Raw genomic sequence first — 14,117 nt, 5'->3', positions numbered from 1 at the left:
AAGAAGGTAGAGGGTAGAAAAATTCAGGAAACAAATAGAATTTTTATTCCTAAAGATATGACAGATTTAGGTCCTACTAAAGAGTTCAGATTTAGGAAATCAAAACAATAAAAAGGCAACTAATTTGTGCTTTAAAACTGACTCATTGAATATCAATTGATATATGTAGAAGCACACAAAATTGTTACTGGTGAAAGCACCAGTAGTGATAGTAATAACTACAAACCCTGTCATTTTCTGACACACTTCACAAGATTTTTAAGAATAAAAATCACAATATACTACCCATAAGACTCATATCATATAATCATTTATTAATTAGTCCTTAATGATAAGTTATTGTTAGAGAAGATGTGGCATAGTAAGTAGCTGATCTTGGAGTTAAGAAGAATACATGTGTTCAAAGGGACAGATAGGTTGGTGGCTCAGTGAATCAAGAACCAGGACTGTACTTCCTTGCTAAGTAACCCTGGGCAAATCACTTAACCCTCATGGCCAAGCCATTACCACTCTTCTGCCTTAGAAAAAATACATGATTCTAAAACAGATGTACAAGTTTTAAAAAAAAAACACTCAGAGCAGGAACTGTGCGCCTATCCCTTTTTTCTCTATCTTTCAAGGCACTTGAAGCACAGAACTGGGCACACCATAGATGCTTTTAAAAATAGCTAATTAGGGGGCAGTTGGGTGGCTCAGTGTATTGAGAGCCAGGCCTAGAGACAGGAGGTCCTAGGTTTAAACCTGGCCTCAGGCACTTCCCAGCTGTGTGACCTTTGGCAAGTCACTTAACCCCCATTGCCTAGCTGGGAGGGAGGGAGGGAGGGTTAGAAAGGGGAGGAGAAAGAGAGATAAAAATAGTTAATTAATTTCCCTGTACATATTTTTGATTCAATTTTATTTGCAGTTCCAAATCCTCTCCCTCATGCCACCCCTTATCCACCAATGGAGATGACAAGAAAATCAAAACTTCAGTTTATGTTTTCTACATATTGTTATTAACATGTTATCTCCCACATTAGTTTTTGTGCTTAGCACAGTGTCCTGGGCATAGTAAAATCCTAATAAATGTTTGTTGGCTCACTGAAAGGTAATAAAGTGTCATTCTCTGATCTAAATCCTTTTGCTCTGAGACTATACTCATTCCTTCCCCCCTACCCCTATTAATGGAGCAGGTAAGTAGCTCAGTAGATAGAGAGCCAGACCTAGAGATGTAAGATGTTGGGTTCAAATGTGGCCTCAGGCACTTCCTAACTATGTAATACTGGGAAAATCATTAACCCCCATTGCCACACCCTTTTCACTTTTCTGCCTTGGAACAATGGAAGGAAAGGGTTTTTTCTGTTGTTTTTGTTTCTGTTTTTAAAAGACATGGTCAAGTCCCACTTCTGACATTTACTTTAAGTGGCAGCCTGGGAAATTTATATTACCGCTGATCCCTAGAATTCTATTAAGAAGCTAAGTTACAGAGCAGCTACAAGTCTCCAGAAGAAGAGTTTCCTTGAGTTTCCAATATTAAAGAAATCACAAATTCCATTCTAAACCCAAAAAGTAGACTTCTAGCGTTCATCCATGAGAGAAACTTGATGCAAACACAGCTTGAATAATCACTCTGACATGATTACGGCAAGTTATAGATGTGTCTGAAAATATAAGAAGTCTGATTAACTCCAGAATCTTACCCTGTGAGCATGGTCAAGGACTCCCTATTAGCCTTCCACTAATATATGAAATTAAGTTCAAATAAGATGAACTACAAATCTTAAAATAAGGAAGTAAGTCTGATCCCATTGTTAATCACTGATATTAGGTAAGATGAGAACTATGGCTGAAATTATGGCCTTAAAAATTTCTACCTTATTCATAAGAAACAGGGTGTGTAAACGAATGGCATGAGATTTATATTGAACAGAGATACCAAAATGAAATCCCAGAACCATAATGTAAAAGCACAGATATTATCTGAATGAAGAGCAATACTACAGACCATCTGGACAGAAATAAGAAATGGATGAGGAATTGGGAGAAAAAAAATTTGAGCCTGATACAAAGGGAGTGATGAGAGACTACAGTTATTGGGACATCTGCTGGAACTTTCTGGAAAAAGAAGAGCAGATATGTTCCTAAATTTTAACTTAATGATGATGATTTTACCCTTCAAAAGGTAGAGGAACCAATAAGAAGAATTTAATTAGGATCTTATTCTTACCAACAAATAGAAACTGATTGGAAGTGTGTACTATTCTATCACAGAGTTTGATACAGGATTTCAAAAGGGCCAGAAAGAGTTTATCATGTATCCATGTATTTGGGGGAAAAGATTTCAAAGTATTTATAGACATTATAGCTGGAAATCTATGATTTAAAATTTCAGAGTGAAATCAGGGTAGAAGGAATAGAAAGTGCTCAAGAATGAAATGTGTCTTCAGAAGAAGACACAAAGAGAATTCCAATAAACAGACAAAGAGAGTATTACTTAAAGCAAACAATAGATAATATGAGAATTTACTACCCAACGTAAATTCTAAAAGAATGATTGCAGATGATGGAAGCAAATATTAGTAATATAGTGAATATAAAACTATATAGTATGGTCCTTTTAGAATAGTGTCAAGAATGCTAAGAATAAGCTGAGGAACACCAAAGAAAAGGATTTTTTTTATAGATCTATTTTGGATAAGAGAAGGCTAAAGAATGAGATAAGATCCCTCTTCAAGTTAGATGGGACAGTGAAAACTAACAACAGAGAAAGTGCATTCTCAAGCCTAATTTTGATTATATTTTTTTCTTGTAAGGAGAAAGAACTTTAAAGTGTAATAGATAAAATAATAATGGTTGATAAATTAAGCTAAGTGTAGTAATAATGACAATAGCATCATTATCATCTTCATCATATGTACATGGTATTTTAAGGTATAAAAAAAAAAAAGAAAAGAGAACCTAACTGCCCAAAACTGTGAAGGGCACTACCATCCTTCTAATGAACCACATTCACAATTCCAGTGTTACCTCACTCCGTGTAACAATAAATTGCTAAGACTTATCTCCTCTACTTCCATAATCTCTCCCACCCATTCCTTCTAACTACCTATACAGCTAGTTGAGTTTGAAGGCTCAGGATTTCTGCCAAAGTATTTTTCCTGAAATTCACATCTTATCTTACTAGTATCCTAATTCAATAAATTCAGTTAGTTCCCTATTGACCATAGTATCAAAATTTATACTATATTCGTCTCATTCTTTTAAAATGTTTATTTTTGTATGTTTTATAATGAACATAATTATTATGATGTATATATACATATATAAATATAAAAATAAAATGTAAAAATAAGCAAAATACACTGTATGGCATTATGACACGATCCTGACTTAAACAGAAATTCACATCACCACCATAGGTAAGAGTGGAGAATGTTGAAAGCCCTCAGTTTAAACCACTTTCAATATGTGCTACAGTCACAAAAAGTACAAAAGAAACCTAAAAGAGAGATCACAACAACCATCAAAAGAAATTTTATACTGAAGAATATTTCTGAAGAATAAGATATTTACTATTTGCAGTATGAATACTACTCTACTAAAAATCACAAGTAAGATTACATATCTACCTTTATATGATCCTCTATTATAGAATACATTCAAAGTTTAGTAGGGTTTGCATTTATATATGTGCTACTATACTAATAGTAAAATTGCTATGGTACCATATTACAAAATGTCTCAAGAACAAAGGCTTGCACTACCAAAATAAACTCCTCTAAAGCAGAGTAAAACTAAGGACTAAGTGTTGCTTAACTCTGCAATATCAATAAACAATATTTGATCCAATTAGCATTACAAACATTACAAGTCAAGGAGTCCAAAAAGGCATCTAATTAATCACCTACTGACATATTCTCAATTTAAAAATTGTTCCTTAGAGATATTCAACTAAAATATATATCCTGCTATCAAGGAACTGCAGGGTAATAAGGGACATCGTCTGATCTTGGTTGAAATGCAAGTGCTTTAATGAAATCCTTCTCAATTACAGTTTATATGGACAAAGAAAATAGGCTTTTTATACTATATTCATTCACCTTTAAGAGATGAATCTAATCAAATCCTCCTATTAATATCCACCAGGGGGCATCATCCTAATACATAGAAGAAACTAGGCAAACAAAGAACCAAAATGGTACATGGCCATATTTAGAAAGCTGACACTCACCTTCTGATTGTGAAGATAAAATTCCCTTTACTCGGAGATCCAGAGAATCCAGAGAAACCTCCATATAGTCCATACTATTTTCCTGCCCAGCTTGTCCTGTGCTTCCCAAAGATGACTTGTATGTTTCAGTACCTATATTTAAAATGCATGTACATATGTGCACATATTCATAAAGTCAAACTGCATAGATATGCAGGCCACATCCATTATGAGTAAAGTAATATAAAGGCTATGTTCACAATAGTCTACTAAAATCTACATAAATAAATGATCTAAAATATTACAAAATATCTAACATTAGTCATTTAATCATTTATTTTCTAAGGTAGATGTGCAAATTTTCCATTTCATTAAAATATATAAGAAGAAAATTATGTTAAAATTTAAGCACTGACATGAAGAAATACCTTTCACTGCAACTATATCAGCTAGATGATGTAATCACATACTACCGTAAATGAGGAAGAATCTAGACCACTTAAAATTTTGTTTAAAAAAAAATTTTTTTAAGGAAAAAACCCACTTGACTTTTGGATTTTGAAAGTCATAGCTTGAAGTTAATAAAGCATCTTCCAGTTTTATAATAAGAAGAAATAAAAGCAGCTGGATTAAAGCCCCAAATTTATAGAACAATTAAAAATGTTTACAACACATGAAATCATAACCATTTTATAAAAAGAAAAGAATAGGGAAAAGGAGTATCTTACTATTTTATTTATTCATCTAAAATATGAGGCTGGCTTAGAAAGTACATCACAAGAGGAGCATCAGATAAGACCAGCAATGAGAGTTTGAAGGAAGGGGAAAAAAAAGATTCTAAGATGCTGATATGAAACAAATATAACCCCTTTAATGTCTTAGAACCTTTTTTTTTCCTTCATTCAAACTCTCATTGCAAGTCTTATCTCCTCCTCTTGTGATGTACTTTCTAAACCAGCCTCATTGTAAAATAATAATGCATACCGTTCATTGTGATCTTTGTAATTAAAGAAGACAAGGTAGACTAGGCTTAAGTGAATCTTTCTGGGTGGAAAAAGCCATTCAGTAGGCCTTGGGGTAAATGTAAACTAACAAGACAAAATAAGTAAACAAACATATAGATGCAAAAAACAAGATAAACTAGATTACTCTGTAAAATACTACTCAATTAACTGTTTCAATGAGGAGAAATAATTCTCAACCAGCACTAATAAAAGAAGTACAATTTTTGTATCTACATTATGTATGAACTCTGAATGGCTATCCGACAATCTTAAAGGGCAGAAGTCTAAATAATAATGCTTTTACACCAGCATACACATTCCATAAAAGAAAAAAAAGTAAGAATCCTATGCTAATTCACAGCATGAATAAATCCTTTTCTACTACCAAAAAGAGAAATAGAACATGCTATTCAGCTTCAGTTTCTCAAACCCAAAAACCCCTATATGATAGTGGAAAACCCCACTCCAAACATCAATCTTTCAGCTTGAATCTACAAATACATCAAAAGTCAAATACGTCAAAAATATGTATAAAGCAATAAAATAGCAAAAACTTTGAGAATTCCAACTGAAAAATCTCAGATAAAGAGAAAATGAACCTTTACAGAAAGGCCTGTTAAGAAGGTATGAATGCATAGGTACCTAATAAGGAGAGATTCAGCCCTATATCCTCTTGACCCCTGGAAGTGATAACTAAAAAAAATAGATGACATGATACATTCGGAGCTGTTGCTAAGATTTCCATAATATTTTCTCAATACTATCATCTCAAAACAAACTCACTGTAACCACTGTAGAATATTTATTTGTAAATTAGGATATAGTCCCAAAAGAATTAAACATATACAGTACTAAACATATAAATGTGTAAGTTCACCTAAATATATTCTCCATGAAATCATTAACTTTAAAAGTGTTTTACATTAAACATGGTCTTTTTATTACACCTCATTAATAGGACCTAAAAAATGAACATAAAAATACTGAAACAATTCAAATACTAAATACTTGCAGCATTGAAAGCACTATACTGATGAAATCAGAGAGCAAACCTTAAAGCACTATGTAAATGCCAACTATCATTACTATTGTTGTATGTACTGGTGTTATTATACTAGCTCTTTCTATATAATTCAAAAGAAAGCCAATTTAGGAACTCAGATTATCCTTCTACATTGAAGGATTGAGAGGTGTAAGGAAGAGAGGAAATAAAAGGGGAAGCATTTTACAGACATCCACTAAAACAAAAGGAAAAGATGACAGACCCTTCCAATTCTTACATATACTGTAACTCCCCATAAAATAGATGTTAAAAGCCGAGAAGGGCATCAAAGATACAACAGCAAAAGAATTAGGGCTAGGAGCATTATACCTGGGGAGGCCTTTATGCAAAGATCAGTTGGTGGTATATCAACAAGAGATGAGGTCAGTTGGGACAAATGTATCAAGAAGAAAGAGTACCACACCTTTTGGACTTCATACAAAGAACTCTTTTTGAAACTCCGTTTTACACACACACACACACACACACACACACACACACACACACACACACACACACACACACAAGCTTTTTTAACTTCTTCCTATGACAAATAGTTAAAAGAGACTGGTAATCTCTTCCAATGGGGGCAGAAGGGTGGTTCATCCCAAAAAAAGAATATTTGATAATATGAGAAATTTTACATGCCCTCTAACCTAGAGCAACTCATGCAAAGTGTCACTGGACTCTTGGAAATATAAAAAACTTAGAAATATTCTGATGATAAGTTTTAACATATAAGTAGCCATAAGAGCATGTCCTAACAAGGCTCTTTATACTCTTTTGGGTTTAACATTAATATTTTAAGAAGACCTCTTTTAGAGACATCTATTCCTCAAACTTCTAAAAATATAACTCCCAATCTATTTGGACTTCCTTCCTATAATTAAATAAGCTTTCCTCTTCTACTTGCTTTTAAGAGAGAATAACTTATTTTTATCATTCATACTCAACACATAAGGAACAGTTGAAGAAAAAACCAACCACTTAAGTTCATTCCAGTTTCTCAAATACAAATTTTCAATGACATACCTAAGACACTGCTTTGTTTCTTTTTATTTCTCCTCCTCCTTTTCCTGGTTGGTTTAATCCATGGGCTGTCTATCTTTCCTTTCCGTTTTAGAAGCTTCTTCTTAATGCTAGATTCTGAACTCTGAAGAATCAAAAGAGAATGTGCATACAAAGTTAAGTGAGAGGAGTAAAATGGTCCTAGTAAGTTTCATGTCCGCTGATATCCCACTCATACCAAAATAAACACATCCACCTCACTAGCACCATCACCAAATCTACTGAATCCTGTGTCTTCAAATAAAAACTTTAAATTTCTCTACCTCAAATGCCTTTCTGGGTAAAAGACTTGAATGTGCCTAACTGTACATAGCCTTTATATATTCAATGAAGGATTACACGAAATCTAGTAGTTTTAGAGCTAGACAAATTCGGTACAAATTATGTTTTAGAAACTTTAGTACCCCTAAATTTTTTTCATTTAGAAATTCAAATAGGGAATACATAAATTTCAATATCAAGTGTAGATTAAGCATTAACTATGCATTTATATTCTTCTTACTCTAAAGAAAGGAAATAATCAGCACTTAATCAGGTTCAAATGAATCTCAATCAAAAAAGCTCAAATGAAAAGGGTTACAATTTATTTGCAATAGTAACAAAATTATGGTACTTCAATTAAATTAAACAAATAATTATATTTTTCTTTTAAATCAATACCATCTATCTTAAAATCAAAACCTATGTGTTGGTTCTAAAGCAGAAGAGTGGTAAAAGTTTAGAGACTCAAGTTGCCACAATGCATCACTAATCCCTTCTTTATCCACAATAGAAATGCACTGTTCTGTGACTACCATCAGCATCCTATCAGTTCATTAAATGAAAAGTAAAGAGAAACATGTATGCAATCCACAAAGAGATGTGGATGATTATTAAGGACATAAAACAATGGACTCCTACTGACAGTATTGAATGTATCAGAACTACAGGGAGAAGGCTCTCTACAAACACTTCATGCAGTGCCTCACTACTACCAAAGATAACAATGGGCTCTCAAAGTTGACAACCATATGGAAAATGTTAGGCCAAAAGAAATAACCAAACAGAGTACTGTGGCATGAAGAGAGTGATAATCAATATCATTGGAGGGACCTACCAAAAATAATGAAATAAAACTTGTTTTTGAATTATCAAAGTGTTGTTACAAAGATCCAAATAAAATTGTGTCTCTTACCAAATCAGATTCATCCCCATCTTCTTCTTCCTCCCCAGATTCTCCAGATTCTTGCTCCTCTTCAGACTCCCCATCTTCCATCTAAAAAAATCACCATAGAGCCAACAGAAAATATTCAATCCAAAATTTATTAAGCATTTATTATATACAAAGCACTAAGATAAGTGCTAAAGGAAAACCCAGGAGATAATTAACTAACCTTACTAGTCCTCATGGTCTCAAGAGATAACAACTCCCTTCTCCTCACAGCCTAAGAGATAAGCCAATCTAAAAGGGAATTTTACTCTAAAGAATATAAGCCATTAATGTAAAAAAAAACAATGTTTTTTATCACATGGATCCCTGTGCTCCTTTTCCCCAAGACTTTGCCCTTCTTACTATATTAAGAGAAATACAACAGTATTTGCCCTCAAGTAACTTGATACTGAGGAAATGAGAACATGGCACATATACACAAATCAGTAGATACAAAACATATATAAAATAAATAAAATAGTAATGAGGAGAGACAAGGATAACATTAATAACTAAAGGAATCAAGAAAAGCATTACGTAGGAGGTTGCTTATAAGGTGAATCTTAAAAACATCGAGGAATTCCAAAACAAATATTCTAAGCATGAGAGTTTGTAAACAGGAATAGAAGTGGGAGTTGTAGGAGCTTTAGGGACTTTAGGAACTATAAGGAATCATAAGAGATCATGTAGCCCAATCTCATTTTTCACAGATGACAAACTGAGGTCCAGAGTACTTAATTAAATAAGATTATACAAGTAAAAAATAGCACAACTGAGAACCAAACTCAGGTCCTGTGACTTACATACAGGGTCATGAAGTAGATCAAGTAGAACGTAGAATGCATAAAGATAATTATGTAAAATTAGTCTAGAAATATGGAGTCAGACTGTAAAGGACTATAAATGTCAAACTGTAGAATTTGGAATTTATCCTATAAGTTTCTTGAACAAGGGAGAAACAATGTCAGACATTTGCTTTAGGAATATCAATTTAGCAGCTATGAAGGAGACAGAGTGTAAAGGGAAGACAAGACAAGAAGTCAAGACCAATCAAACCAGAAGTATTTCCCGATTCATTTAAAAAACTAATGGAAAAGAATATTATACCCCCAATCCATCAAATTCAAAATTCCTTAACAAAATTTGCATTTTTGGTAAAAAAAAATTAATGGGAATACATTTTCCCAAAATTATTTTCAAAGTAATTCCTTAGTTTTTAGTTCTACTCTTAAAATTTCCCTCAGGGAATAGGAACAGAAGGAGACTATGCCAACATATTCAGAAAATATGCTATTAAATTGTTGAATCATTGATAAATATCACAGTAGCTGGATGAATTATTTGCATGAATTCCAAAAACAAATGTAGTATGACCATATCTAAGAAATAAAGAAACAAGAGGGATCTAACCTAGTATGTATTTAGAATGCCATCACTTCATTAAAAAGTGAGTGAGTTCAGGACAAGAAATGCTTCACTTGTGTCTCTGTACCTACAGCACTTAGCAGTCTCTCTGATGGCACAAGGAGAGAATTCAAGAATTGCCTACAGATTTACTAACTTGCTGATAATGCAGAAAAAGAGCAGAAATGAGGGTAAAAATAACTATGTCATTCTACTGAAAAAAGGAAAAATAAAACACCAAAATTGTTTTGACCTGAAGGGGTCATCTTTACTAAATCAATCCATCAGGTTCATGCTAAAAAAAGACTTTCAGCAACTATTGTAAAATTTGCACTCTCTACATTTCAACTGTAGTCCATAAAACTTTAAAATACCTTTTGGGCCCGATCAATTTCAGATATGCCCTCATTAGAAATCCTATTGTCATCTACAGGAAATGCAGAGGCTTGCTCAGATCCATGATCTTCATCCTCTTCCAAATCATCAGAGTCATCCTCTTCTGAGTCAATCTCCAAGCTCTCTCCATTTACATGAAGGCTACTGTCACCTACATCCTTCTCACTCTGAAACATGAGTAGGGTAAACATGTTTATCAGGATGGATTCTGTAAACCTCAAATTTCCTTAGACTTATAAATGTTGGAAATTTCACCATTGGGATATTTCATACTTGGAAAATTTCTTACTGATAGTCTATGGTGAAATTTCCAACATTTATAAGTCTAAGGAAATTTGAGGTTTACAATTCAAAGTAATATCATTGAATATTTTACCCAGACTCTGCAAACCATTTAACATTCTGAAACTTCACAGATAGGAATAGAAATATAGCACTAAATAAAAAACTAAAATGTATTGCCATGTTATTTTAATGGCCATCCATGAAGGAAATAATGACCCACCTGGACACAGTGTTCTGTGTCCTATCTATTCTAATAGAACAGCATGGAACATATAACTTAACAAGCTACTAACACATCACTGAGGTTCTCATATGACACCCTCATCATGATAGGACTGGACACATAGCACCCTTTGTTTTTCCAATATGCACACAAGGCAGGTACCTCACACGTCACCCTCACCTTGGTGCCCACAGTGGAATGAGCTATGCTCTTAAACATCTCAATCACCGTCCTCTGCTTTAAAACTTTGGTCTTTTTCTTAGGAACCAGGCTGTAGGTTCCCATTCTCCGTTTTTTCTTCCGAGATACTGCAGCTGCTAAAACAAAAGGCAAGCAAGCTAAAAAAAAAAAAAGCCAAAAGGGGAAAAACAGAAAGAGAGAAGAAGGAAATGCTATTCAAACATTTTTAAAGGTAGGAGACATTTAATAGAATGAGCACCAAAATCATTATCAAATACTATTTAAGAATGTTCTTTAAGGGAGCCATTGTAATGATCACTTTCATTTACAAACTCTTCTGATTTGTTTGGTTCACAAATTGCATCTAGATGAACAAAATGTCTTTACTTTTTACCTACCTTTACAATGAGGAAAATGTAGTATAAGAATCATATAATATGTCAGTAGCAAGGTCCAAAACAAACTCTTGCCATCCCAAGGCGATTCTGAACATACTAAAAACCATAATCACGAACAGCTTTTATCTATTTTCAAAATGGGCAGATAAAAAAATACTCATGCTAAAAGCAAGATGATCACTTTTGACTTTGCCTTTTCCCCATCACCTTTTTATTGATTCATGAAATCTTCCATTATTACTTGAAGAGGTAGGGAAAAGGAAAATGTGGATATGGGGAAAGAGCGAAAATCAGCTAGTTTACTGGTCAATGATACATATGATGAAGTAGGGGCCTAAAAAAGGAAAAAGCAAAAATTACCCAATGTTTAAAAGCAAAAAAGACCAATATGATGATAATTACATTTTTATAAACTAGAATCTGTTACAAAACAAAGAATTCTACAGTGGACTTGACAAGACTCTTGAAACAAAATTAAAATATACCTTCCAATGGGGGCAGAATGGTGATTAACATGGTGACCTCAATATCAAAGTGAATACAAGGAAGGAAATGATTAAAAAAATTAGAAAATATAGTTCAGGATTAGAATCAAAGTTCAAGATATATATATATATATATATATATATATATATATATATATATATATATATACATATACATACTACTCAGAAACTTCTTGCCTACATATCAAGGTTTATTTCCTTTAAGAAGAAAGAAGGTACTGGACAAGGCAAAAACAAAACATTACCTAATAATAATAATAGTAATAATAACTCCATAGGATATAGATGTAGAATGATTATAGATGTAAAAGTCATTTCTGTATAAAATAGCTGTGTCTAATCAGAACATCAACAAGTTGCAGATATGAAAATTAGTATTACTTTATAAAAAAGGTTAAAGAGAAGAAAGCATGACGTGATTAAAAAGAGCTAAATGATTCCCCAAACTAACAGTTGACTCTGAAACAGAGTAAACGGATAAAGATAAATGGCATTACCGATAACATCATTTCCTAGAGTTTAACCAATGAAAACTAGTCATGATCAAGAGGATCAGAACTGAATCTGCCAAACAAAATCTCCTTAACAAGCAAAAGATTCTTTGTGGTCTTTGGGAATTCATTTAACCTACCTGGGCAACAGTTTGCTCACCTATAAAATGAGGGAATTGAACTAGACAGTCTCTTAAGGTACACGCTAGCTTGAGATCCATGATATTATAATCTTATAGGAATCAATGGAAAACAATGGTTTAACGTACAAACATATTTGCAAAGCAGGAGATGGGTAAACCATATAATGTCTTAGTTTTTCAAATAATGCTCTAAGACTCTAAGTTACAAAAAAACTGTGCATCTATATCAACAGGAGAAATTTCCTTATAATAATGGCCCACCGAATAAAACAAATGAACAAACAAACAACAAACATCATGAAGAAAAGCAGAAAATTGAATGAGAAAAACTGCCTTCAAAATATACAAAAAGCAATGGAAAAGAAAATGAATCTGCAGCAACCTGAGATACCAAAAAAAACACAGATCATATCATAATATTTATAGATGAAATTTTGAGAATAACAAACAGAAAAAGGTACAAGTTTGCCAGTGATTCTCTAATGATCTATTCCAATCATCAATAACAGTGGACCCACCATATGAAGACACAGGCAATGGAATCCATATGCCACATGAACTGGAAATGGCACTTTAAAAACATTGGAAATTTTTTAAAATATTGAAAGATAAATTTTCAAGCTATCTCAAAAAGATGAAGAATCAAAATAATGTTTAAAAATCCCAGCCAAATAAAGAGAGAACATTAACAATTATTGGTCTATATATCCACTTCTCCAAATCTATGTATTGATGAGAAAAATATATCCCTAGATCTAGTGTATTCTTAATAAAAAGATAAGAAAAAGATTTTTGCAAATGATTTTCTAAACAATCATATTTTCATAGATAAAAGATTAAAGGTACAGAGATAATATAAAAAGCTTAACACATTTATTTTTAGAATGCATTAAACAATTAACCACTACAGCAAACTGTAGTGTTAAAAGTTTTCCAAGAAGATATTCCCTTCAAATATAAAGATCATGCCAGATTTCAGGATATTTTATGTAACCATAGAATGGTCCTCTAATTTTTAATATCAAATGTGCTGCAAAATAGTGAAGATTATGATCACAAAAAAACATTTACTAGAGGGGGCAGCTGGGTGGCTCAGTGAATTGAGAGCCAAGCCTAGAGACAGGAGGTCCTGGGTTCAAATCTAGCCTCAGACACTTACCAGCTGTGTGACTCTGGGCAAGTCACTTAACCCCTATTGCCTAGCTCTTATCACTCTTCTGCCCCGGAGCCAATACACAGTATTGACTCCAAGACTGAAGGTAAGGGTTTAAAATTTTAAAAAATAATAATTTACTAGAGTCATGAAGGATATTCTGTATAGATTTCAAATAATATAGGTCTTCACCAAGTAGGTGATATCCTGAGGATTACAGTGAAACTCAGAACACTATATACCCTCAAAATTAAATCCACTCATATTTTTACTCAATAGAAATCAACCAAACAAGCTACCTAGGAAAACCCCAAAGAATGAAGAATATCTAATGTCTAGAATTTGGTATGAAGTTAGATGAAGAGTTAATTGAATAAGCCCATCAGTACATGTATAGTAGACAAAATTTACAAATGCAAAACAATCAAGGCCCAGAATCAAATGGG

At 33.1% G+C, this 14,117-nt stretch overlaps 1 protein-coding gene across 19 annotated transcripts in view; it reads right to left on the bottom strand.

Annotated features, from left to right (window-relative positions):
* The window catches only part of EHMT1 (euchromatic histone lysine methyltransferase 1), a 315,365-nt gene that overhangs the window by 123,945 nt on the left and 177,303 nt on the right, over window positions 1-14,117 (bottom strand). For 9 of the 19 annotated variants that reach the window (XM_056823296.1, XM_056823283.1, XM_056823311.1 and 6 more), the window contains 5 exons: window positions 10,981-11,138; window positions 10,271-10,459; window positions 8,478-8,558; window positions 7,268-7,388; window positions 4,211-4,342 (listed from right to left, as the gene is read on the bottom strand). In XM_056823296.1, coding sequence (XP_056679274.1) covers window positions 4,211-4,342; window positions 7,268-7,388; window positions 8,478-8,558; window positions 10,271-10,459; window positions 10,981-11,138 — 681 coding nt within the window. The remainder of the gene's footprint in view (window positions 1-4,210; window positions 4,343-7,267; window positions 7,389-8,477; window positions 8,559-10,270; window positions 10,460-10,980; window positions 11,139-14,117) is intronic. The other 10 variants (XM_056823287.1, XM_056823315.1, XM_056823270.1 and 7 more) reach the window with 4 other exon arrangements.

Source organism: Monodelphis domestica, chromosome 1 (assembly GCF_027887165.1).
Source record: "Monodelphis domestica isolate mMonDom1 chromosome 1, mMonDom1.pri, whole genome shotgun sequence".
NCBI classification, from domain to species: Eukaryota; Metazoa; Chordata; class Mammalia; order Didelphimorphia; family Didelphidae; genus Monodelphis; species Monodelphis domestica.
This window is presented reverse-complemented; position numbering and strand designations above follow the sequence as displayed.